General features: G+C 42.4%; 1 protein-coding gene across 1 annotated transcript; it reads right to left on the reverse strand.

Annotated features, from left to right (window-relative positions):
- Positions 1–5,399: 5,399 nt before the first annotated feature.
- SLC26A3 (solute carrier family 26 member 3) lies at positions 5,400–25,555 on the reverse strand. Its single transcript, XM_044979019.1, has 20 exons — positions 25,420–25,555; positions 24,767–24,906; positions 24,519–24,629; positions 24,133–24,287; positions 22,768–22,932; positions 21,984–22,136; positions 20,025–20,107; positions 17,794–17,941; positions 17,546–17,659; positions 17,365–17,442; positions 16,177–16,272; positions 14,975–15,081; positions 14,292–14,361; positions 14,110–14,202; positions 12,485–12,580; positions 11,549–11,782; positions 10,463–10,517; positions 8,799–8,944; positions 7,669–7,731; positions 5,400–6,456 (listed from the first exon to the last, which is right to left on the reverse strand). Exons 1-20 carry the CDS (start codon positions 25,548–25,550, stop codon positions 6,433–6,435), a joined length of 2,262 nt encoding a protein of 753 aa, XP_044834954.1. The 5' UTR covers positions 25,551–25,555; the 3' UTR covers positions 5,400–6,432.
- Positions 25,556–26,944: the final 1,389 nt, after the last annotated feature.

The following is a 26,944-nucleotide window of genomic DNA, read 5'->3' on the forward strand; positions in this document are numbered from 1 at the left end:
ACTATATTATAAATGCTGGAGGCAAAGCGGGGTTTGAGGTGGAGGCTGACAGCTCGCGACCCCCAGTAATAACCTCATGACCCCTTGAGGGGTCCCAACCCCCAGTTTAAGAACCCCTGGGTTAATTTAATTTTAGCACCCTGTGTCCATTCACATGTATGTGCTATTTTGAGCATTTCAGTTTTCACAACATAGGCTCATCCCAGAATCTTGAATGAGCTCAAATGCTCAGTTCGTGGAGTATGTACGTAGTCTATACTAAAGACAAACCTACAGTAACCGTCTCCAGTTTGTGAGGGAACCCATGGTGGTTTTAGTGGTCTCATGATTTGAGATGTCTGTCACAGTATTTGATGCACATAGATAATCTGCCTGACTCCCTCTCTCTCTCCTCCACCCAAAACCAAAAAAAGTGTAGCAATTTATGGCTTGAAAATGAAAAACTGTTTTTGCTCTTTCACTGCTGTACATTGCATTGGTCTTTATGTGACTGTCTTCTGTTAAAGGATACAATCAATTAAGGTTGAAAGTGGAGTTGTAAATGAACCAGAGGGCTGCCTACCAGACATGAGTGATGCACAGACATTTAAACGCTTTGAAAAGGAATTTCCTTTATAAAGATCTGACAGCTCTCCAAGAAGGTAAAAAGCCATTAAGTTTACTTTGTAGCTTATCATTAAATGAAGAAAAAAAGAGCAGAACATTACATTGTGTCCAAGCAATGCTGACTTCAGAGGCAGCTCAATATTTTAGTTTCCAGGAGGCCCCTCTTTGAAGAAATAAGCCACAACTCTGTTTCCTCAAGTGAACCATGTAAACGGCAATAAAACATGTTGTGTGTGGTCACAGCCAAAAAGTGGGAGACCTACCAAAGGAAACAATAGAATGAAATGGGTAATCAAAGGATGAATGGAGAAATAGCAAGAAGCCTGGAACTGGGAAGTCGTATAAAAGGTAAAGGTACATGATGTTTCAATTGTCAATGCCAGAACTGGGAGTAAAGTGATAAGGAGTCAGAATGGAGAAGCAGGGAAACATGACACTGAAGCACAAGGCTGTGTGATTTAAATGGACTTGTGCCAAGTTGGACAATGGTGAACAGTTTTAGGAGGGAGCTTTATGCTCTGTTTATTTCCAGTGAACATGTTCTACGTGGATGGAAAGGAAAAGGGTTGAAATAACACTGCTTGGTTCCTTGGGTGGGTGGAGGCAGGAGGGTCATGATGTGAAGCTCTGCTTCTTCTAATTGTGTTTCTTTCATGGCACGTTAGAGCTATTGGTTATAGTGAGATGAGCACTAAAGCTGATTCTGTCTGGGCTCAAGCTCTGAAAAAGCTTCTTTACATGACCTTTACATGACTAAAACCAGCCAACGTTAGGTGTTCAGACCTTTTAGAAAGGAAAGAATTAGGACCTGCTTCTCTCGTCAGCTACACTAATGTAACTCCAAGTACTTCATTAGTGTTACTCGTGACTTTGAGGTAAATGAAAGGAAAACTAAGTCCAAAGTGCCTGTTTCTTCAGTATCTGACACCTTGTCAGTCACATCTGTGCACTGTGCTTGGATAATGCTGCCACCTTGACTTGTCAGTATTTTATACCCACTGTGTAAATGCTTACACAAGGGGCAAGGCAGAGCAGGGCTCAGGCCAAAAGTGAGAGCTTTAGGGTGAGACCTCTGAAGGTACTTAGGCATCTAAAACCAGGACGTAGATACCACTGCAACCCACAAAACTCCTGCTTGGCTGCCACCTAACCCCAGGGGTGCCTAAACTCAGTGCCTAAGTTCTTGCCTCGGCGCATGCCCCGCGTTGCCTCACTGCAGGTGCCCAGGCACCTATCTCCCACCTAAGCACTGCATGTGACTTCAGGTGACTCAATGCCTCTCTCCTGGTTTGTGAAGCATGAGCAGAGATAGGCACTTCCTTGCAGCCCAGACTTAAAGGCCCGTCTTTGTGAGAGTGGTGGGGCTTTTGCACTCATGACTTTTGTCGACCTACCCCCATTAGCTAGCTTAGGTGGCTCTCCACCTAGCATGCTCACTTAGTGGCTTGCTGTCTACGGCACCTCTCTCTCCCTATTCATTATATAGGAACCTACTTGCCTAACTCAGGCTTTGTGGATTGTAGTGCTGTTCCTTTGATTGTCTAGGCCAGGGGTAGGCAACCTATGGCACGTGTGCTGAAGGCGGCACGTGAGCTGATTTTCAGTAGCACTCACACTGCCCACGTCCTGGCCACGGATCCGGGGAGCTCCGCATTTTAATTTAATTTTAAATGAAGCTGCTTAAACATTTTAAAAACCTTATTTACTTTACATACAACAATAGTTTAGTTATATAGTATAGACTTTACAAAGAGACCTTCTAAAAATGTTAAAATGTATTACCGGCACGTGAAACCTTAAATTAGAGCGAATTAATGAAGACTCAGCACAGCGCTTCTGAAAGGTTGCCGACCCCTAGTCTAGGCACCTAAAAGTTAGGCACCTTGGTGCTTAGTGTTGCAACACTTAGGTCCCTTTGTGCATCCCACCCCTAGCTCATAGTTCCCTGAGTTGACTCCAACAGCAAGAAATCTGGAGTGAATTTTAAAAATGCCATACTTAAGACAATTAAAGCAAGAGAAGAGTTTTTTAGCAGTGAATTCTGGGCAGCTACAATGAGCTCGCTGCTGCAGGATTTGCAAGGAATACATTAATGTAACTGTGTGTGTGTGTGGGGGGGGGGTGTCCAGTTACATATATAGTTTAACTGCTAGTTGCTGGTGTGTTGTGGTACCTTCAATAGTACAAATAAAGATCATAAAGAGAACAACCTAGGTAGATGGCAAATGCCTCCCTTGGATTTCATTTAGACTGGCCCTCTGAAGATAGTAGGTGTGGCTAGAACAAAACCCAGGATGAGTCCTGAAATAGGTGTTAATATGCAGACATAACCCCATTTCAACAGTATGCTGCAAAATATTGGAACTGTGTATACTAGCCTTATTCAGTTCACTAAACACAGCTGGATGATACTAATTTTGTTTACCCTGTTAAGGCTAAATATAAAAACTTACTTTTTTTTTTTTTTAGATTTAAGATCTGTGAAAGAAAGAGGAGGGCCGTGAAAGTGTAACTGCAGTTTTACAAATAATTGCAGTGCTGCTGTGGTTGGTCCTTGTCCGAACTTATGCTAAGTCTGTTCACGCATGAGTCATTCCATATTCTTCCAGATAATTCAGATGCCTGGTGGTGGTCCGTGTCAGGGGGATGCAGAAGAAAGCTGGGGTCAGTTGGTCAGGATTTGCAATGTCTGCTTCCCCACACCTCCCTTGTGCCTGTTGAAAAGTTTTACCATGCAATGAGTCAGTCGTGCTTGACATCCATGAGTGAATTTGCCTTCCAATGGTGGAGCTGGAGCAGCGCAATACAAACCTGCATCTCCACAAGGTCTTGGCTCCTTGGGGGGGGATGGGTGCATAATTTCTTTCTTCTATTCCACTCCCTGGCTCTTTTTGGCTGTTGCTCCTATCAAAAGCACAAGAGCCTGTGTCTTTCCTGCTTTTCTCTCCTCATCACTTAGATAGTTGAGGGTTTGTTTGGTGAGTGTGTGCGTGGGGGGTGAGAATGGTTTTACCAAACTAGACAAACTAGTGACTTGATCACTGTCTAAGTACTGTACCTACCTGGTGAACAGAAATCTGACAATAGAGGGCTTTTCCACTGGCTGGAAGTTGAAGTTAGACAAATTCAGACTCGAAATAAATGCCCATTTTTAATAGTGAGAGTAACTGCTATTGGAACAATTGACCAAGGATGGTGGTGGATTTTTTTCCATCACTGGAAGTCTTCAAATTAAGATTCTATGGTTCTGCTGCTGTTCAGTCACAGCTATTGGACCAGAAGCAAGAATTAATTCAAGGAAGTTCTATGGTCTGTGTGGGTTAGAGGAGGTCTGACTAGAGGCTCCCAATTGCCTCTTCTGGCCTTAAAATTTGACTATATAAGTCCACATGGCATGGGAAATGCAGTTTGGCTTTCTAGCAGCTCTGCAGCAGCAGCTCTTTGAGCTGGGTCCTGGGGCCAATATGGCTTTTGGCAGGAGAGTGATACATCCATTGGCATACACCCAATTAGAACTGGAAAATGTATAAATGAGAGGAACAAAAATGATTGAGTATGGAGCAGCTTCCGTATGAGGAGAGAGATTAAAAAGACTGAGATTTTTCAGCTTGGAAAAGAGACGACTAAAAGAGGATATGATAGAGAGCTATACAATCATGAACGGAGTGGAGAAAGTGAATAAGGAAGTGTTAGTTACCCCTTAACATAGCACAAGAACCAGAGGTCACCCAATGAAATGAGCAGGCAGCAGGTTTAAAACAAACAAAAGGAAGTATCAGGGGTAGCTGTGTTAGTCTGTACCCACAAAAAAACAAGGAATCCGGTGGCACCTTAAAGACTAACAGATTTATTTGTGCATAAGCTTTCATGAATAAAAAAACCTCACTTCTTCAGATGCATGTGGTTTTTTACCCATGAAAGCTTATGCCCAAAAGGAAGTACTTCTTCACATGATGCATAATCAACCTGTGGAACTCATTGCCAGGGGATGTTGTGAAGGCCAAAACTATAATGGGTCTCAAAAAAATTAATAAGTTAATGGAGAAAAGGTCCATCAATGTTAGCCAAGATGACCAGGGATGCAACCCCATGCTCTAGGAGTCTCTAGCCTCTGACTGCCAGAAGCTGGGTGTGGACAAGAGGGGATGGATCACTTGATCATTGCCTGTTCTGTTCATTCCCTCTGAAGCACCTGGGATTGGCCACTGTCAGAAGACAGGATACTGGGCTAGATGGACAATTGATCTGACCCAGTCTGGCTGTTCTTATGTTCTTACGGCTACAGTGCAGAACAATGTCAGGTTAGCAGGGAAGTGAAAAGCTATCATCAAGAAACCAACTAGTGCTCCCTGTTGGCCCGTATTTGGGCTCTAGCTTTTGTAGTTATCAGTAGATATGTGTGTCTCAGTCTTTGCTTCACTGTCAATTAATGTAATGCAATGGAACTGTACTTAGATAACAGCATTAGGCTTGGAAGGATTAGATTTTTGTTGATAAATGTAGATTTCACCATATAGATACAAACCACAGAAAAAATATTTCCATTGATGACTGAAATGTACAGATAGGCAAAGTAAGAAAAATTCTGCTTAAGAACTTTTTAGAGTTGATGTAACAAGATTTACTTTGTATATTTTGACATGAGATGCTGACAATTTGTGTTTCAACAGTTTTATAAAGGTTTAACTTTTTGAATGCCAAAGTCTGCTGTCATTAAATAATTGTCTGTCTCCCCATAATTTCCCTCAACTCTGAAAAATATAAATAGGTAAAAAAGACTGAACCCCATAACTTTGTGCAACTGGGAAAATTTTATTTGATAAAAATCTAAAAAGATGCTTAAAATAAACACCAGTATTATCTGTTGAAATTATAAAAAAAAAATAGAAATCTAATTCTGCCAAGCCTATATATAGGTAAGACGACTATCTAGCACCTGGCTGGGTGGAGCTATTTTTGGCATCTCATGGAGCCAAATAAAGTGGGATTTTCACAATCCTAGGATGTAGCTCTAGCAAAGTACAGCAGCAGTTTACTATTTTCAATCCTCTGTAAACTTTAGGATAACAAGAGTAAACCAGTGTGCCACCTTGTTTGTGTCTACACAGATAAGTGTACACACTGAGCTATTAAAATAATTATTTAACCATTCACTATAAATGTTCTCTCATCCTGTGTTTTGTTTTGTGCATTTTATATCAGTTTGACCCAATTACAGGTATCTTCTCTGTTTGTAAATTGCTGTGTACGTTTGCTGCACTATATAAATATTTCATAATAACCATGTGAATCGCTTTACACATATTTGTGGAATAAAATATCGGGTTGGTCAGTTTTAAAGATAATTCAGTCTAGAAGGATACCTCATAGGACCCAAAAAGAACTTTAAATAAATTATGTACAGGTTGAAGATACAATGTGACAGTCAACTATTAGACTATACTATATACATTACAATATTTCAAACAGTTATAAGAACAGAGTATATACTCTTGTTACTATACTGGTTGTCTATAAACTTTGAATAATATACACACATATATATACACACATGTACAAATGGTGTTAACATTGCTTAAACCACTGTTTCTCCTTTGGAAGAAAAGTCAACAAAGTATAAAATCAGAAACTACATAATTTTAGCCTATATATAAAAATATATGTAGTGTATAACAAGCTTGTTCCAAAACTTGAAACATAATCACATGTAATAAAGTCCCCTATACAATGTATCAGCATATCTACAACTGTCTTTGTATGCTGTACGTCTGCATTCATCTTCTGTAGCTGAAAATCTGGTTGTTAGATGATGTAATTTGGGGAGAATTAGAATTTTGTTTCTGTTGGAATCTGTGGAAAGAAACAAAGAAATAAATATCACTTCTGGATAAAGACGTTTTTATGTATCTACCTTTCCCTAAGCTATACAGGAGGATTTTCCAATCTAAAAGCGTGCATGGGAAGATAGGGTTTAACATTTCCAATCTCAATCATGTTACCCTTAGTGGCAATTCTGCAGCCCACTATTTTGGGAATATTTCCCTCTCACTCCTTTACCGACTATCTTCCCTGATGCCGTCCCTCCAACCACAATTACAGTCAGACCCCTGGCCGTCAAATCCAGCAGCTGTATCTGGCATTTGGGTAAGTGAGAATAATACTGTGCAGAAGAGGAGGAGCTCACTAAGCACAACTCCTGACATCTTTGTTTGGGGCTCAGTCACTGAAAATTTTTAAGGGCAGGTGCAACCTGAAATCACCTGTCCTTAGCTGACTCTGTGTGTGTAGCTGTCAGCAAAGATGTAGCAGCAGGTTTGAGCTCCATCCCCTTCCTATACAGGCTCCAAGAGTGGAACTGCTCCAGCCCCAAGGTTGTAGGAATATTCAAGGGCTCTGAACCCTTGGGAGGAGTGTTGTGGTGAGGAGGGAGGGGGACAGATTCAGCATTGATAAGCAGTGCTTATCACATCAGCTGACCTCTCCCTATCTCCCAATGTGGAAGTGCGTCCACCTGTTGCCAGCCCAGATGGCCATGGATAATTTGTCCTGGCTGGGTCATAAACCTCCCACTATGGCTGTGGTTTGCCTTAAAGTGCCAGCTACCAATCAGTGACAAAGTTAAACAAACTCGATAGCTCATGGGGATAGAGCCTTTTACGCCGAGGGGTCACTTTCTGAGTCTGACCCAGATGGTCTGTGATTGGACATTATTGTCCTCTGTTGGTGACTCATGGGAAGCAAATTGACCATCTCAGTCCCTATGGCAGTGCTGAAACCATAGCACATAGCCAGAACTGGCACCTTGGAGCTCAGTGAGCCTGAAGAGTGAGTGGGCTTGGAGTCTGAGCAACACTCAGACCCCTAGAGGTGGGTACAGGACACAATACGCAACACTGTGAGGCCAGTGCCTGTGCTTTTGCTTCTCTCTGAGTCCCGGGAGCTGGTGACACAGCACCTTTCACAAGTGCTTGACTTCAGCCTAAATGTGTTTAGAAAGTGAAAGTGCTGGTGATTTTCTGTTGCTGCCGACATGCAGGGGGAAAGGGAGAGGGGTGGCCTTACCGTGTATGCCCGGTTGCGTAATTCACCATTTGTATTGATAATATAATCACTGCTTCCCATCTCCTGTAGTGAACAGAGGGACTCAGGGTTAGAAAATACCCTCTATTTCCCTCTCTTTTTAGCTAATTTCAAAGGTAATATTGCTCTAAAGACTCAGAAAATGTAACTCTTGAGAATCTTGGCCATAGTGCTCCCTCCATCTGTGCCACTGGAGGGGACAGAGTCCTGCTGGAGCAGGGGTTGGTGTGATGGAAGTGCATTCTCTACGACACTCTTCCTGCCCCTCCTTCCAGCCTACTCTGCTGGAGCTTGCTGTGCTCCACTGCCCTGTGGGAGTAAGATTGGGATGGGAGGGTGACGCTGCTCTCTATGGCCTCATCCCTTACTTGCCCTGCAGCATCCCATGCAGAAATCTAAGTGGAAATGAGATCTTGTCTAAACACACAAAAGTTGCACCAATTTAACTGACTCAATTTAGAAGCTATTTAAATTGGTACCATTGGTGTGAACACCCTTCAGTTGGTTTAAGAGTGCCTCATATGGATTTAATTTGAGCTGATTGAATGAACCCTTACTGAATGAAGCTAAATTTATATCAGCTACTTTTAAACTGATGTAAAAGAGGCCTCATATGGGGCTTGCACCAATTTAATTACATCAGTTTCTAAACCGATTTAATCAATGCAACTCTTGTGTAGACAGGGCCTGAGAATCCAAATCCAAGCATCATCTCCTCCCCTGAGTCCCTCCCGCAATTGCTGTGGTAGGGCAATCATGGAGTTAGGGTTCTCTGCAACCCTGGAGGAGCCAAATTGCCAGCAGGGAGGGGAGATGGCAGAACACTGCAGATATGCTGGTTTTCCAAGGACCTGGGAATTCCCTTTACTATGGCTCCATCAGAGTGAAAGGCCACACCCCTGCCTTTATTACAGGCCTCCGAGCCCTGTCCCCTCAAGGTGATAGTTTCAGGGGAACTCCATTGCATGCAATTTCCTGGGCTTCCTGCATCCTCCGTTGGGTGTCCTGGTAGGAGAAGATAACCCAGCCCCTTGAGACTATGTAAACAACTGGACTGTGAGCAATTTAAGGTGTTACTCCAGAGAAGAATGAACACATAGTACAGTGGTTACCTTCATGGGTTTGAACTTTGGTGAGCAGTCTCCGTTCTTTTTTACCAATATGTGTAAAACAGCATCATGAATGCTGAGGAAAAACATGGAGGTCTTAATCTCCTCATCAAAAAATGCACATCTTTCCAGCTTGTCCAGGAAGCCATCTGCAGAGAAACAGAATCAAACCACAAACCAGTGACTGACAGGCCTGCAGTCATTAAGACAAAAATGAATCCTCAGCATATCCTTTGAATGAGCACACAACATTTTTTATCTAAGTGGATTAGTTTAGCTGCCACCAGCGGTGGCTCCAGGCACCAGCGCTCCAAGCACGTGCCTGGGGCGGCAAGCCGCGGGGGGCGCCCTGCCGGTCACCGTGAGGGCAGCAGTCAGGCAGCCTTCAGCAGCATGCCTGCGGGAGGTCCACCTGTCCTGCGGCTTCGGCGGCAATTTGCGGTGGGTACGCTGAAGCTGTGGGACCGGCGGACCTCTCGCAGGTGTGCCACCAAATCCATGGGACCGGGGACCTCCTGCAGGAAAGCTGCCGTGCTTGGGGCGGCAAAAAAGCTAGAGTTGCCCCTGGCTGCTGCAAGGCCTGATTCTCCACTGCCTTGCCCCTGAGGCATTCGCTGTGCTCAGTGAGCACCAGACAGTACATTCTCAGCTGGTAGCATTTCACATCCATCTTTTGTGCACTTTGCACAGAAGTGATAATACAAGGTGCACAGGAGAGGAGAACTGGCCCTTGGTGTTTTGTCTCCTTATTTAGGCCCCATCCTGTGGTGCCTTATGCTAACTTGTAAGGGCCAAAAAGTTTACAAGCAGTGTGTGTGTGGGGGAGAGCGGGTTGGAGAAACCCCACTTACGGGCTCTATGTATCCTCTGCATCATGCATGAGACCTTCATGGCAGGTCTCCACAGCACACTGTGGTTGGAGCATGGACAGTGTGTCCATGTACAGTCTGGCTCCATATGGCTGTAATTCTGCATAGCCAGTGTCCCCTATGGCCTGCAATATTGGGACATGGTTAGTCTGTGTGGGTTCCTGAAGCTTCACTCTTAGTTTGAGTTCCTCAGCTACCCATACAGCACGTGTTTATGCAGGCTCCCTTTGCTGTCCCAGGACTGGGCACACACTAGCATTCAGGGGGGGAAGGCAGAGAGAGCATAGACAGAGATGATATTTTTTATCCCTCTAAGTCTGAATATTCACAAGTGGACTGAATCTCACTCTGGTGGGATGAGGGAAATGGAAAGATGGGGAGATCTAAGATGGAGGAAACCATGAGAGTACCAAACCCTGAGAGGGGAAAAATGGACCCACGTGTATTTAGGGTGGGTGCAGATATTTTTACTCATCTGGGTCCCATTTCCTCTTATCCACCTTTGGTCACAGTTGCATGAAAGGCTGACTTTAGCCAGTAAAAGCTTTATCTCATTTCAAGTCTGTTTAGTTTGGCTTGTTGGTTTTAATCAATTAAAATCAGTACTGCTGATTCCTGCAAGACTCTTCTAATTTGAGTCTGACTAGATGCTTTTAAAGTTTCTTTTAATATAAAAATTTGGTTTGCCCCTTCTAATTGTGTGAGGAAAGCAGTGTGTTGATAGAAGAGGCATAACTATACACATCAATGAGCAATTGGTTGCTTAAAACCAAGATTAACAGAAATGGAAGAACTTACCTTGTGCTCCCACAATATACACATCCACATCAACCCGGATGAAGTCTTTTAAAGTCTGTTAAACAGAAAGCAGGCATTGCTTAGAGACTAACTCTTTTGCCATGAACTCAACAGCAACGACAGTGATTGTCTACAGCAGGCGTACAGTACAGTTGTAAGATAGCATTTGTATTTTGAGCACAAATAAATGGATTTAGGCTGCCATTTGAGTTAGTGACAAAATTTTCATTAACTTTAATGAGTGCAGAATAGGTTCTTTAGATTGATGCTGGACTTTTGAAGCCAACCTTCTTTTGTTAGATAAATTTAAAAAGTTTATAATATATTTTAAGAAAAGGATCAGTATTAAATAATATTAAGAGCTGAAAATGAAAATCTTTGATTGAAAGACAATGCCCCAGTGTGATAAAGCATCATTGCTCCTGTTTTATAGAAGAAGAAACTGAGATTTCAAGAGTTAAAGGACAGAATTTTCAAACAGAACTGCAATTCCTACTCAAGTTAATGGAAGCTGTGGGTGCTCAGTTCACATGAAAATAAGGCTACTATATAGGTGCCAAAGTGACTTGTCCAAGGCAACTGTGGAAGTTGATGGCAAAAACAGGAACAGAACCTAGGTGTTCTGATTCCCCACCCTATGTTTAAAACCTGAGACCATGATTCATACCTTATTGCTGTAAAACTTCCAGAACTGTTATCCGTTCAAGAAAGGAGTGTATAGCCATTGATATAACTGACTGGAAAATTTAGATGAAAATGGAAAAAAAATAGTTTTCATCAAAGTTTTCCATGGAAAATTTAAACTTTTTGTCAAAAAAATGAACATTGATGAGTTTTTGATGAAAACTCAACATTTTCTATGGAAACCAGACACTTTTTGTGAAAAATTTCAGATAGTTGCAAACCCAATGTTCAGTGGAAAAATCTTTTTGATGGAAAATTTCCAACTAGCTCCAACCATTGAGTCTTTATGCAATCTATTACTGATCTCCTATGCACATACAGGTGTACCTTTAAGAAACATAATACATTTACATTTTTTCTACTTGTAAGCCCTGGCTAGTTGTTTCGTGAAAGGTAATTTACCGCTTTGAGGACTCTCAAGGCAGAAACATCAAAAAATGATACTGCTGTGAAATCAAGAATTAGGCTGTGGACGTCAATTCTGGGCACGATGATGTTGGGAGGAAGTTCTGCATTCCAGTCAATTTGAAATGGTAAGTCTGCCGTGTTAGTGGGCTGATCCAGCTCCTCTATTGTATTGTTGTCCAGTTCTTCATCAGACTCATTCAGACCATTAACAGTGCAAATAAAGGATTTCTGTATTAAAGAGAAAAAATGGCCACAGTAAACATTGCAGCCTCAGGTGTTGTCCAGCGATAAGAGTACACATTGATGTGTACACTTGAATAGTAGACTCAGGCACTGGAGAGCTGAAGCACTGATTGAATGCATCATCATTCACTATTCGTGCTTCACACTGGAAGGAATTCTACCTCCCTGTAGTTAGGAGCCATTTTGAAATTTCTATTTTGTTCCAGTTAATCAAGGATTTAGCACATGCTCCATAGCCCACCGAATGGTAAGACTCCTCTGACCAGTGGGCTTTGGCCCATAGAAAGTGTGAAGGGTTTTTCCTCAGAGAAAACCAAGTACCAGCTGTGAGCCAACATTAACTATAGGTCAAAACCTTTTCTCTTTGGGATCTGGTTCTACAGTCTGAGGACAAACAAAGCTCGTTCTGAAGACACGAGAACTTTGCCTAACATTAAGGCTGCAGCCTTACATTATATTGACATGGGAGAGAGTTTCAAAGGCACAATGGGCAGTTAGGTATCCAAACCCAGATCCTCAAAGCTATTTAGGTGCCTAATTTCACCCTTTGAGGATTTGGGCCTCAGCTCCCACTGAAAGTCCATGAAAATAAGATGCCCTTAGTCTCCCATGTGCCTTTGAAAAACTTTCCCCTAATGTATATCTTTCATCTCTGCTAGATAATAAGCTACATAATATAACACTTACAGGTGTCATTTGCAGCTCTCCTTTCTTCAGCATCTTTCTGATTTTCCTCAGAGCTTTATTGCGTTTGCGCAACACCCGCAATGGATTAAAACCAACCTGCAAAATAATATCTTGATTAACATTCCAGGTTTCTTTTTATACAAACAAAAAAACAAATCCCAGTATCCTTGGATCTGAGAGAGAACTTGATATTCTAAAAAGTGATTAGTACTAGTAAATTAGAGAGTGACCAAGTTAAAAAACAAAAAAACTCCAAACAAACCTTAGATGAATTCACTATTGTGAATTAAAATCAAGTACAGAACTGTCTTGAGAAAGATAGTTTGTTGCGTTTAAGCAAATGATATGAATCTCTGAACCAGATTCCCATCTCACTTACACTGGGGTAAATCTGAAGTTATTCTTTTGGACACAGTGGTTCCGTTTTTAAAAATGGATTAACATGGTGCAACTGAGATTAGTGTTGGGAATGGGCCACATCCCCCCTGATTGAATTGGCCTCGTTAGCACTGGCCCCCAATTTGGTAAGGCAACTCCATCTTTTCATGTGCTGTATATTTAAACCTGCCTACTGTATTTTTCACTCCATGCATCTGATGAAGTGGGTTCTAGCCCATGAAAGCCACCTCTACATTTCTATGATTCCATGTTCAGGGTGAGCAGGCCTTGGGCTTCAGTATCTCCAGTATTCTCACAGGACTGGGATTACGTCATTGATAATGGCGTCACTGACCCTGAGCTTGTTCAGGGAATTATTCTCTCTGCAAGGCTAAATTGTCCACTCAGTTTGTCAACTATTTATTTTAGGACTGAACTACTCATTAATAATAATAAATAAATTACCCTGTCCTCATGGAATACTTCTCTCAATGTAGAGGGAAGAGGCTGATTGTTGGGAGTGCCAAGTGAGAGCGAGAAGGAAACTGGGTTGCTGCGGAGGGCTAAACAGTAATGCTGAATAATGAAAGGGGGATGTCTATTGTTTTTAAACAACGCACCAGCCACCAAACAGGCAATCAGTAAGATGTGGCCTATCATCCCTTATCACTTAGCTCGTGTGCTGTCACTTGCCCCCTTCTTCTGCCTGTCTTTTTAGACTGTAAGATCTTTGCGGGGAAAACTGTGTCTTACTCTGTACCTGGGGCGAGCCTAGAATGTTTTGGTTCTACTGCAATTTGAATAGTAATAATAATAGTATCCTCTTGTGTGTTTGTGGTCTTTTTTTTCAGAGGGACTTTTAAGAAAATATATAATTACAGTAGAAATTCAGCACAACTGTAAGATAGGCTGCCATTTTCTTACACACACACACACACACACACATACACACACAGTCAGTATTGAAATGAACGCTGAAGACCAGGATGCCAACCAGAGTTTAGAATGGAAACTAGCCTAAACATTTTTGTCTATAGAGGTAATTAATAATAATGGTAATTGCAGTTGTGTGTTTCTACTCTTTTTGGGCTCAGTTCGAGGCTAATTAAATCACAAACATGCTGAACATGCAAGTTAATTATTATTGTTTATTATTATTAAGTTTTATTTATCTTTAATTAATTATGTAATTCATTCATTTGAACTCAAAGTAATTAATTTAAAGTGATTGCCAAGAAAAAACTTACAGCGGTGATAAGTTTGTCCTGAAAGAAGTCAATATTAGCAAAGAAGATCGGGACCGGGCAGCTGAAAATCTTCACTCCCTCTGGCTCATATATCTACACAACAAAGTGAGGGCATTACTTACAAGTGCCTATTGCACAGAAATGCATGCAACAGATGATGTAAATAATATACAGGCTCTTACATCTACATAATCCTTTCTGTTTTTGTAGATGTTGCTTCTTCCAATATTAGCCAAAAGCGTGAACTTTGGACTGCAAACAAATACAAATCAAGTTATTTATACACCATGCTGGAACATAATGGAATGAACAATTGCTGTTGTCTTAAAAGTCTTATCTTGCTGTTGGAAAGCTGTACTGCCTTAGTGGCTGATAAAGTAAAATGATCTCAGCATTATGATAATTGTACTAGCCATGGAATCAGTCTAAGAGCCTTTCACTCTAAGAAAGAAAATTAACTGTGAAAAGTAAATTCAAATGGGAGAAGAGTATCTATATTGACAAAGCGCTGTAGCTTATTATGGGCCAGACCGTGAACCCCATACTCTTACTCGCAAGCGTTACGCACATGAGTAGTAATTAGAATAATACTTAGCTATATAAGAGCTAGGTATAATTACTATTATCTAGATTATATAGTCTCATTAAAGTGTGATTCACATGCCTTTTCTTATTAACAAGGAGCAGAACACAACATTCTCATTGCTTCCCGTTGACTTATAATATTTAGTATCCAGAATTAATTTTGAGTGCAAAGTTGCAGGCCACACTGAAGCCTGGAAAATTTGGTCCTTTATGTCTTAAATGAGTTTATTTTCAACATGCAGTCTTGATAGGGTTTACGTTATATTCCACATTTACTTACAACTGTGTGCGGAACACTATGGTCAGGAGTTCAAATCCTATTGAGACTCCTAGTCCAATAGCAAGCCCCAGTATTACAGTACATAGGAACGTCACAACCCAGATCATCTGTAAAAAACAGACACAGTTTTAGATGTTAAATTACACTAGGAAGCACGAGTATAAATCCAGAAACTCCGGGTCTGATCTGGACTGTGCCTATGCTCTTGGGTAAAAATCTTTCTTAGTTAACAGAACTGAGAGAGTGAGATTTACCAATCTCATGGGTGTGCTGAAAGGATAACTTAGTTAGTTAATGCTGGAAAGTCTTTTTGAAGCTGGATTCTGTATAATAGATTAGACGTGCTGATGTATTAAAAAAGCATGATGTTGTACACAAAACTAGTTGAATGCGCTCAAAAATATCTGGCAAAAGGACAAGGTAGAATGTAAATCATGATATCGGGAAAGGTAATATTTGTGAATATAATCTCGTGTCGAGACAGGAAAGTTTAGCTACTGTGAATGTATTAAATTGAAAACTGGAAGTATTTAAATAATAATTATAACAACACTTTGCATTTTTTTATCACAGGCCTCAAAGTATTTCATCATGGGGGGTAAAGATCCACATCCTCATTTTTGAGCTGGAAAACACTGAGGCCCACAGTAGTTAAGTAACACAAAAAGTGAGTGGCACTGTTGGGCACCAAACCCAGATCTTCTGATTGTTAGAGGTGTGCCTTGTCTACTGGCAATGCTGCCTTTCAGTCATTTCTATGGCTTTATCATTAGCAGTAATTGCCAAGCTACACTGTAAGCAATGATTCATTTACATAGCTCTCATTGGCAGTAATAGGAGCTACATACATGTATTGAAGTGAAAATAGGTCCGTAAATGTGTAGCCAACGGGCCAAATATTTACCATTTTTTCTGTCACTTCTTTATATAATTGATTTTGAATGGTGGGATTTTGTTTAATGAAGAAGACTGATGAAATGGGTGAATGTGAAGATTAAAGAGAGAGAACTGAGCTAAAAGAGAGGAGACTGAGTGAAAAAACATTTTAAAAAAATCTTGTATAAAAATGCAGGTCAGAAATATGTTCAGTGCAGGAAAGCAGGGCAAGCTATTCAAAATAAACTGAATCTTTAAGAGAATTTGCAAAATAAATGCCTGTGCAATTGGATTTTATTCTTAAATATAAATTGGCTGCTACTTACACAGTCATATTTGTCCTTTTTCCATAAAATACCTATTTCTCTGAACTGCATAAGCATCCCCTTTAAATTGCCGAGAGCCAAAGCTGCAAGGACTGACTGTTAAAAACACAAAACAGAGCAAATGCCAAATGTTATAATTACAAGATTCTAGTAACAGACACCCAGAGCATGGGCCAGAGGATAACGAGTCCTTCCTGCTACATTGATGCTATGGGCCAGGATGTGCCATTAAGCTAGAGCACTGTATTAGGTGTGGTGCAGATGCCTTCTGCACATCCCTTTAAGATAGTGGAGCATGTGCTTCTATTTGTGGCTGGCCTGCTGCACTGGCCCGTGTAGAAGAAGGTGGGGCCACACCAGTGGAGGTGCCGATCTTTGTGAGCAGGGCAGTGATGGGTCATTGGTGGCACTGACCACACACAGCAGCACTCTCCATTCTGGCCTGGTGCATAGGGGAGGCCCTGGGGGTGGGCTGGAAGATAGAGAGTGAGCCCACCTTGTACTCACCCAGCAGTGGTGACTCCTGTCCTGCAGGACTGGACCTGGGTCCCCACTGTGGGTATTGTGACCTGGCACACAAGGTTACAGTGCCATTCAGGTTTGGCCCAGCCACTCCTCCGTCATGACGGAGAGCTGGCTGGGCCAAGCTGGACTGAATGGCGTTATGACATTGCATACAGGGTCACGGCTCCATGTTGATCCTGTGTGCTTTGTCACAACATATGGAACAGGGAGCCTGGTCCAGCCCTGTGGGACAGGAGCCACTACTGCCAGGGGAGTGTGGGGTAGCCCCATGTGAAAATTTGTGTTGAAACATTCTTTTGTCAGTTGCACAGATAAATTTCTATATCATTGACATAATTCCCTATGTAATTATCAGAAGGCTCAAAACACGTCTAGAAGTGTTACCATTTCTATTAAACTCTATTGACTATAGATCACTTCCTCCCCATACATGTGGGGTTCAGGGAAGGAGCAGCTGACCCTTCCCATCCATTCATGCAGGCAGGGACAAAGTCTCACTGGGAAAGTCCCCTCTGTGTATTGAGCTGGGGAAAACAATCAGGCCCTGACATAATCCTGTCCTGCTCTCCCTGAAGTCAATAGCAAAACTCCTACTGACTCTAGCTGGAGCAGTGTCAGGTCCTTGATGAGTAGGGATACATCCTATGCAAAAGTAGAGAATACCTTCTGTAATGATTCCAGGAGAAATCCAATGGCCAGGATGACAATCATGACAATGACAGCAGAGAGAAGACCAGCAACCTGTTGAAGAAAAGGATTTCACCATAAGTCTGTATCCTAGAGCACTTTGTGCAGCCAGTGCCATGTGGCATTCAGCTCTGTCAACATCTTGTATTTGCAATACCTGTGTTTTGCCGCCTGTGCTTTCCTGCACACCTGATCTTGACAGCGATGTACTTGCGGCAAATCCGCTGAATGCTCCACAAAATATGTTACTCAGGCCAAAAGCAATTAATTCCTAATAGAATAATGAACATGAGGGTTTTTTTAAGAAATAGTTCTGAAAAAATAGTTCATAAGCCAAAGCATTTCTAAAGCTATGTTCATTTGCAATGTATTATGGTCATATCGATTTAAATGTTTCTTGTTTACCTGGTTACCATTTATGGGGTAATCATACTTGATGGAATATACTTTAGCGACTGAAAAAGCTATTGCAAATCCAACAATCGCTATGGAAAAAGCCTCACCCACACAGCTTTGGAAAACCCTCATATCAAGTTGAACAGGAGGCTTAAATCTGTAAGAGAACCCAAAAGAGAGAACTGTGCCTTAATGGGGTGCTTAAGAAAACAGTATGACAAGCAAAGCATTCAGTGAGCTTGGTGACAGTCCATCTATTGTGCTGTTTTAACTGTACACTTTTCTGTAGAGGTGAGACCAAAACATAATCTTGGCTCTAAACACCAATGAACTTCAGGGATGTTTGGATCAGGACAGGGACTTTTCAGATTGAGTCCATTCCCTACTACTCTGCAATCAGCTCAGTTTGCAATTCAATTACCAGGCTCTCTTTACTGGAAGTCAAATCCTGTAAGGTGTCAAGCACCTGCGATAAGCATTATTATTTGTAAGATACACATAAGGCCCTTCCTAAGTCAAGGGCTGACTTGTTGCTGAGGCCTTGCACAGGTGCTCTGCACTGGAGTGGATTTTGCTCTATAGGAAAAAAACTGCTGTGATTTGTTCTGGTTCTTTAGATAGTTAAATAAATATTTGCTAAGGAAGGTCAATCACCAAGTTTAGCTCTTTTCCTTATTTCCTGCTCCCTGGCTTTTTGGGCTGAAGCTTTTGCAGTCCAAGGGCAATAAAAAGACATTCTTCAGTGAGTTAGATTTTCAGTGCCCTTAAATTGATCAGTCTGAAATCTAGGGTCAGAACCTGTTGCGCACAAGTGATGTTCCTCTGCTGGCTTCATCCATGGAAGTACCAGTGACTGTGAGCACTTCCCTGTCTGGGCAGTCAGTAACATTTGTGTTGCAGAAGTGTATTATCATGCTATGTTTCTTTCTTGTTACACACTACTGTGCTTATATTCTAAATGTAGGTATTTATGCCCTACTCATCATGGGGGATTTAGAGATGTTATAGTAATCTAAGCAAACTGAGTCGTAATAATGTAATGAATGCTGTATGTGAACTGGTCAGTGGGGTGAAGTCATTATCTATTGAGTTATAAGACTTTTTTACATGAATGTATTGTTCTAGTTTAATAAGAGGCTGTGGGAAAATCAAGCAGGAGAGCAACACAATAATTACAGCTAGGCAACCTCTCAAGAAACACATTAGATAACTACAAGACAATGGGCTACTTCTAGACTGTTTTGCCAGGCTGAAAACTAATAAATCCAAGGGTTATAAATAGGTAACAAGCTTTCTTTGAGGCAGCTCAACTGTCAGGAACTATTGAGGGGGATAGGCTTGCTTTAAGCAGACTATTTGGCTACTGGATACCACTGTTACTGCTGCTGGAAGCAGGAGCGGCGCCAGGGTTTCTGGCGCCCTAGGTAGAATTCGGGGGGCGGCATTTTGTGGGCTCCCCACGGGGCGCGCGGGAGCTTCTGCTTCCAGTCCCGTCGCGTCGCCGAAGAAGGACCCTCCGCCGAAATGCCGCAGGCGACAGTGGCAGTCATTGAGCTGCTCAATTGCCGGCCGCTATTTTCCGCGGCACGTTGGCAGAAGGTTCTTCTTCGGCGGCGTGACGGGAGCAGAACCGGAAGCTTCCGCACGCCCCGTGGGGAGCGCACAAAATGCTGCCCCCTGAATCCTGGCACCCTAGGCGACCGCCTAAGGTCGCCTAATGGAAGCGCCGGCCCTGGCTGGAAGGAACAGAACCACAGGCACTGAAGACAGATCAGGCCCATTGAGATAATCATGGTTGATCCATAGGGGACTGCAGCTCAAGGACTGGTCCGAGTACCAGAATTGCACGATTCCACTCTGAGATAGCTGATGGCCTGAGACCTGAGTCGGGGTGTGCTCAAAGACCAGGATGGGGCAGAAAAGCAGTTAGGCCGGTAATTCTGATACCCCTTCTCCTAGTATTCAACTGGTCATTTCACACAACAAGGAATGAATGAATTCTCAGTTTCTTGGGAAAAAAATGCTTTTCATTACCGAATAGCTCTTATCTACTGAAAATTAGTCTGTTGAAAGCTGTGATGTTGTTGAATGCAAAAAGTTTACTTAACTGCTTGGCAGAAGTAAGTTTTATTAATGCAGCGTATTTAATTAGAAGGCAGAGATGGGTGAATTCTGTTTCTAAGAACTTGTTTAGAAAGCATATTGTGCTTCACTGGAAAGTTTCAGAATTATACGCTTACCCTTTTTCTAGTTGTCCAATGACATCAACTTGAAACTTCTCTTTGAAATTACAGGCATAGGATATACCTGTTGCTACGACTGTCTGTAAGGTAGCAAAATTACCTACATTAAGAATTTGCAAATAAGACCACAAAAAAGTCACTATTTCAAACCATCCTTTCGCTTCTTCCTAGCAAACATTGCCTCTTTGATGTGCTTTCTGATGTCCTTACTAGTGGTAGAGTAGGCCTCCAAAACTAGACATTTTCCTGCTATTCAGAGCCGAGGCATAGCCAGCATGGGACATTTGGGTGGGCCTCGACTTTGGGTGGGTGAGCAATGACAGGGGGTGGAGGAGGGGGTAGGAGGGATTAGGGAAGCAGGAGGAATTGGGGGGGCCTGGCTTCCCTCTATCTCTCCAGCTGGCCTTGGGGGGGCGATAGACACTCTGGCCAGGGGTTCCTTGGGACCCTCTGCGTGCACCCAACTCCAGGAGGAGACTCTGCTCTCCGGCGCACACAGCTCCCAGCACCCATCTCTGTCCCAGTGCCCCACTCTGCCCACCTTCCTCATCTGGTGCTCCACTGCTGTCCCTCCCCTTCCAGTTGGGCCAGGGGCACCCAGTGTGTGGCATCCTCCAGGTCTGGGAAGGGCTAGCGCTGGGGCCAGACCAGAGCCGGGGTTGGGGGTGGGTCTGGATGCTAACTGGGTGGGCCATGGTCAGGGGCGGCTCTAGGATTTCCGCTGCCCCAAGCACGGCGGCACGCCGCGAGGGGGCGCTCTGGCGGTCGCCGGTCCCGCGGTTCCCGCAAACGTGCCTGCGGAGGGTCCGCTGGTCCCGCGGCTCCCGTGGACCTCCCGCAGGCATGCCTGCGGATGCTCCAGCGGACCCTCTGCAGGCACGTCTGCGGGAGGTCCACTGCAGCCGCGGGACCAGCGGACCCTCCACAGGCACGCCTGCGGGAGGTCCACCGGAGCCGCCTGCCGCCCTCCCGCGGGACGCCGCCCGAAGCGCGCGCTTGGCGCACTGGGGTCTGGAGCCGGCCCTGGCCATGGTCCACTCAGGCCCACCCAGGGCTATGCCCCTGATTCAGAGGTAAATTTTAGGTGTTATAGGTGTGTCTGTGTTCGTAACCCATCCTGAGATTCCAGCAAACGTTCTCATTAGTGGTGGAATACATCCCTACAAAATGGACATTTTCTGCTCTCCTTAAGTTAAAAAAAAGTACTACGATAGTCTACAGTACAACAGCAGTGTGTCTCAACCCTTTCTGATTGGGGACCCCTTATTCAACGTTTTGTGACCTCATTACATTTACTATGAAAGCAAGAGTAAACACTGTAGCCATGATACGGGCTATATACTTTATTTGTGTGTGTGTTTTAAGAAGCTGACAGAGAATAATGGACCTTGAAGAATATAGGAGAGGGGGAGTGAGACAGTGGTAGAGGGTGAACTGCATGGACATGAGAGAGGCTGAGGTACTGCATGTAATAGATCAAAGGGTTATAAATAGTTTGATCTCAAAAACACTTAAGTTTTGGCCACCCCAAAGTTATTCTGGAAATCTGATTTATTGATTTTGCTTTAGATTGTAATAACATTTTCAAGCCTTGTGACCCCCTGCCAGTCGCGACCCACCATTGAGAAATACTGCTCTGCGGTAGAGCTCCAGTAGAATGCTGTAGTGCTTGGTTTTAAGGGGAGTGTCTGATTTTACAGATAAATCAGGCATAAAGCATTTCACAAATAATACTTTTCTCTCTAAAGATATGTTAAATGATAAAACAGTGAAAGAAATGTAAAGCACATAATGCTCTGTCAGGATATATAAAACCCACAGTGGTTTTTGTCAAAGACAGAGAGGAGACAGTAGTTGAGAAGAAGACTATAGTACATAGAAACAGGCTTAAAACCCTGCTTTGGGTGACACTATTGTCAATATACACTTGAAATAAGGAAGTGGAATAATCCTTACCACAAAGAGTTCAATTGGGATGGGCACTGGTAGTTTGGTTTTGTATCGCTCATTAATTTCTTTCACCACAAACACAATGACCAAGATAATGAGTGCTGTGACAAGATCTGCAATGTTTGTGTTCGTGATCTGCCCACCAATCTTTCCCAGAGTCTGCAGAATTAAAAAGAAAGAGAGTGCTTTGAAATAGGCTGCCTTGGCTTGATGGAGTGGGCATCACCTTTAAAAAAAAAAGAAAATATTTATAATTCTTTAATTATTATTTTAGTCAGAATTTAGTTTTGGTGGAATGGTTTGGACTGAGACTCCTGGCGAGTAAAGAATGATATTTATCCACAGATAGACAACAGCAATGCTAACTTCTCCACAATGACCCTTAAACCTGACTTCCGGGTCTCATATCTAGGGGTGAGATGGTACAATATCTAAATATCATTATTTTGTGAGAATAATACATCTTTTTGCAAATTGCTTCTTTTCTTTTTTACTCTGAAGGTTCGGTTGGTATAACTACTTGGTGAGATAGAGTCTGATGTACTCTACTTATCTATGTAACCCACACACCTCTTGGGTGTAGGGCTCTGTCTCATCTAGTGGTACTGAGACCACTTAGAGACAGATTAATGACATTGCTTTACAGCCCTAGCTAAAGGCCAAGCAGCTTTTAGCTCATGCAGTAGAGGCTCATGCATTTAGCTCCAGAGGTCCTAGGTTCAATCCCGTCTGGTGATGACAAGGGTCTGTCAGTATTACATCATGTTGTTAGTAACGGAGGAATACTTACACAGAAAATTGCAAATGGTTCCTTACATCCAGTAACTGGTAGCTGGAATATGAATTTCAGCTGAGACACCACAACCTGAATAGCTGCACCAGTAGTGAAACCACTGATTAATGAATGAGATAGATAAATAATTACGAATCCAACCTGTAGTGCTCCCAAAAGCAACTGTAACACAAAACAACCAATCATTTGTTAGATGTAGTTAGAGAAGCACAATATTGCTGACCCCAAACATTCAAAAATCAAGATTGAGATTGGTTTATGAATCGTGAGATTTTTTTAAAATACATTTTTTTTAAATTTTGCATTCTGGATTCTGAGCATTTAGGGTTCACTTGCTTCATGTTTTGAAGCTTTTCTCTGCAACCAAGAGGATTAGGAATTTACTTTTTTTTTTAAATGAAAGCTGAGATTGTCACCTAATCTCATGACTCCAAGAGCTGGGGCTTTAAGAAACACCCAAATATTGTGAGACTTGCATGACAGTGGGCAACACTGGAAGCATAAGTAACAACAGTCATTGCTACCGAATTCCTAAACCTCTGAGTTATACTTTTGATCCAAAGTAAGGGCATAACTACCCAGCAAAGAAAAGCCTGCGGCTGGCCTGAGACAGCGGATTTGGGCTTGCGGGGCTGTTTCATCACTTTGTAGAATTCTGGGCTCAGGCTGCAGCCCCAGCTGTGGGACCCGCCCACCTCACACCAAGTCAGTGGGCATGGGTCAGTCCTGTGGGTTTCCTTTGTTCTGTAGACATATCCTAAATGTCTCTGCTGTTAAGAGTTTCAGTGTATCCATATTTTTTACACATTATAAATCTTTCATGATGTGGAAACACATATATGCATTCACTACACAGGAATATGTTCTATAGTATTATTTCCAGAACAAAATATATTTGTCTTCCTCTCTGACTTCATCCATATACTGTATAACTGTAATATAGAGCTTCCTTCAATATGACCGTTTACCTCACCAATATCATCATCCCATTCGGTTCTCAGACCTATGGAGATGTATCAGCGCCCCCCTAGGAAAAATCTGGTTAATGATTTTGCAATAAGTGGGAGAATCTGTGCGTGGATAGCCTGTGGGATCGGGCCCAGGCACAATAATTGTTTTTAACAGAAATGTAGCAGCATATGAAAGGTAGGGCCATCCTTAATGCCCTTGTCAATAGCCTGCACATCAATATCCATAGAAGCTTCCAAATAGCTCACCCAGATGGCTCCTGGTCAATGGGACAGATTCACCCAGTCGGGAGGATGATGGTGGTGATGGTTTAATTTATAGTCCCTTGGGGCTGGCAGCACGGAGGAAGGATAGATAGATAGGTAGAAACAGATATCATTATGAGATACCAACCTGCAAAATTCCAGCAAGGAGTGTTACAGTTGCTGCCACCTGTATCTTCTCGTCATCTAGTGCCGTAGAAGTTAAAGTGCTGTTTCCAACACTCTCCTCATCGACTAACTTCGTAACTACTTCTCCCACCATTATGCTCAGAAGAGGGAACGGACCTAATTGACACAAAATAATGCAGTAAAGCTGGATGGACAAAATATAAGTTTCCATCAACCACAATTTTATTTCACATTTGAAAAAAGTTACAAAGCTTTCTGAAATGGAACAGTGTGTAACAAGTTACGTCTGAGGATTTTAATTTCTTTATTTATTTTCCGCATGGAGTTAATAAAACATAAGCCATGAAAGAGAGCAGAGTAAATAATGTGCAGTATGACTTAACTTACCAACAGAGATATGTCTGGAAGTGCCAAAGAGAAAATAGCCAATGACCGGGAAAAATGCTGCATAGAGTCCGTACCCTGGGCGAACATTCACCAGTAAAGCAAATGCTAGACCTGTAATGATAGAAAACATAGGGAATGTTAAGCACATATTAGAGGTGGAAGTCTACAGGATCTCTCCACATGGACTTACATGGTATTTTGATCTTAGAAAAAACAAAAACAAAGCAAAAGCGTTTCCTAAAGATTACCTTGCAGGACAGCCACCAGCCCTGTGCTGATCCCAGAGACAAAGTCACTCAGGAGCCATTCCTTGATGCGATATGCTGGCAGCCAGGAAGTTATAGGTAACAAACCAGTGGCAATATTCTTGGCCTTTTGTGGGGAACATCTGAAAATATGTGACAAGCCACAGTTCAGTCAGCTAACATTTTTGAGTCAGTCAATAGTGAAAACTAATCTTGATATCTGAAACTAAAGGATAAGAATTTAGATTTCAGCCTGTCAGCGGTATCCAACGTGGAACAATCTGCCTGGGCCATAGCCCCACTGTTTCAGGAATATTTTTAGGCAAAAGGGTGGCACATTCCTCCGTGGTGGGACTCCATTGACAGGAGTTACATTAGGGGTCATCTGAGTTGAATAGATGGAGTTACCTCAGTGATGAACTGAACTGAATGGAGTTAAGGGATGGATTTGTCCCTCAGTGTTGAGAGTTAATGTTTGTTTTCTTCAGAATGGCAGAGGTGGACGCTGAAGAAACCAACAGCAAAAGCTGGGTGAAAGTCTTTATGAGACTAGCTGGAAGGAAGATTGTAAGGATGTAGTTCAGAATATTTGAGAGTTAGGAGGTAGCTCAGGTGATCTATTTCTAACATCAATATTTAGAAAAAATGTTTCTTACCTAAAACATACCCTCAGATGATCCAAAAAGGTTTTATGGTATCTGTGCACTTTCTTATGTTCTTCGCCAAATGAGTTCTCCGAGTATACCGGTCTGGCCACAACATACTGGTTGCCTACAGGTTCAACCATTTTCCTGAAGTGCTGGGTTAGGATGGAAGATTCTTATGTATATCTCTTTGACACTAGTCACTTAAAAATCTGAAAATAAATAACAGAACGTGCTTCTTAAACAACTCAGGAGGAGCATTATGAAGTGCACAGATGAGTGGATTCCAAACTGAGCATTACTACCTTTGAAGATCAAAAGAAACAGGATTAAGAAAAAGAAATTTCGTTTTGTCAGAGTGACCTCCTTCCCTCCCCCTCACATTGCTAGGGAGCACTTCACTAGGCAAGAAAACTATTTTTCCAAAAGAGACAGTCAGAATGTTGAGATTGGGTCAGGGTTAGCTTATCTCCTAGTCAAGTGTTTACCAATAAAATCTACCTTAATCAAGGAAAACTGATTGTTTTTAATACAATTTCCTGTTGTGACACTGAGCGTGAGGAACACTACGGGCTGCCAGGAAGTTTGGAAGCTCACTGACTCTGACCTAGAAACCTAAGGAGTAAAGATGTGTCCAAGCCCTTGGACTTTGTGAAAGCTTGGAACTGGAGTCAAACTTTTTGGCTTGGATCTCTAAGGACTAATGGATGGCTGTACCTAATAAGGATAACTTCCTAGATTATTTACTTTTAAGCAGATGGTTCCTTTACAGCTTCTTGCATGCTTCTGCCCCATGCACTTGCACAAGTCTTCATCACAGTCATCCCCTCAGTGTTATTTTCTATCCTGCTCCTCATGCATACTAACATTTTATTTGTCTGCACTGAGCAGAAGTTTTTACTGAGCTGTCCACTATAATCCCTGGTCTTTCTCCTTAGTGGCTACAGGGAATTTAGAATGCAGCATTGTGAATGAGTAGATTATTATCATTCTTCCTAGTGGGCATTACCTCAATCTTTTCAACAATTAATTTAATCTGCCATTGGGCTGTCCATTCACCAAGCTTGGGTAGGCTCCTCTGAAATTCGTCAAAGTCTTCCTAATTCTGATTAGCCTAAATAATTTTGTGTTGTCTGAAAAATGTTTCCACCTCACTGTTCATCTCCTGTTCCAATCATTAGTAAATCTATTAGACAGCATCAGTCCTAGAACAGAACCCTGGAGCACCAGCTGTATAATCGTTCACAATCTTAAAAACAGACTGTTTATTCCTACAACTTTGTTTTCTGTCTCTGAACACAGAATTTTCCAAACTGTGTTGTGTGGATCATGGTGGTCAGAGGAGAGGTGGCTGGCCACTTAGTGCTAGTTCCCCCTTGTTTCCAACTGCTAAGCTGCATTACAGCACATTAAATAAATATCTAACATTTTGCTTCCATGTATGCAATTGTTGAAGTTGTCAGAGGTATGTTATATATTTGCAAATGGGAAGAAGTGGTCTGCATGATTGTGACTGCGAGGACAGGTGCTTAGTCAT

Source organism: Mauremys mutica, chromosome 1 (genome assembly GCF_020497125.1).
Source record: "Mauremys mutica isolate MM-2020 ecotype Southern chromosome 1, ASM2049712v1, whole genome shotgun sequence".
Lineage (NCBI taxonomy): Eukaryota > Metazoa > Chordata > Testudines > Geoemydidae > Mauremys > Mauremys mutica.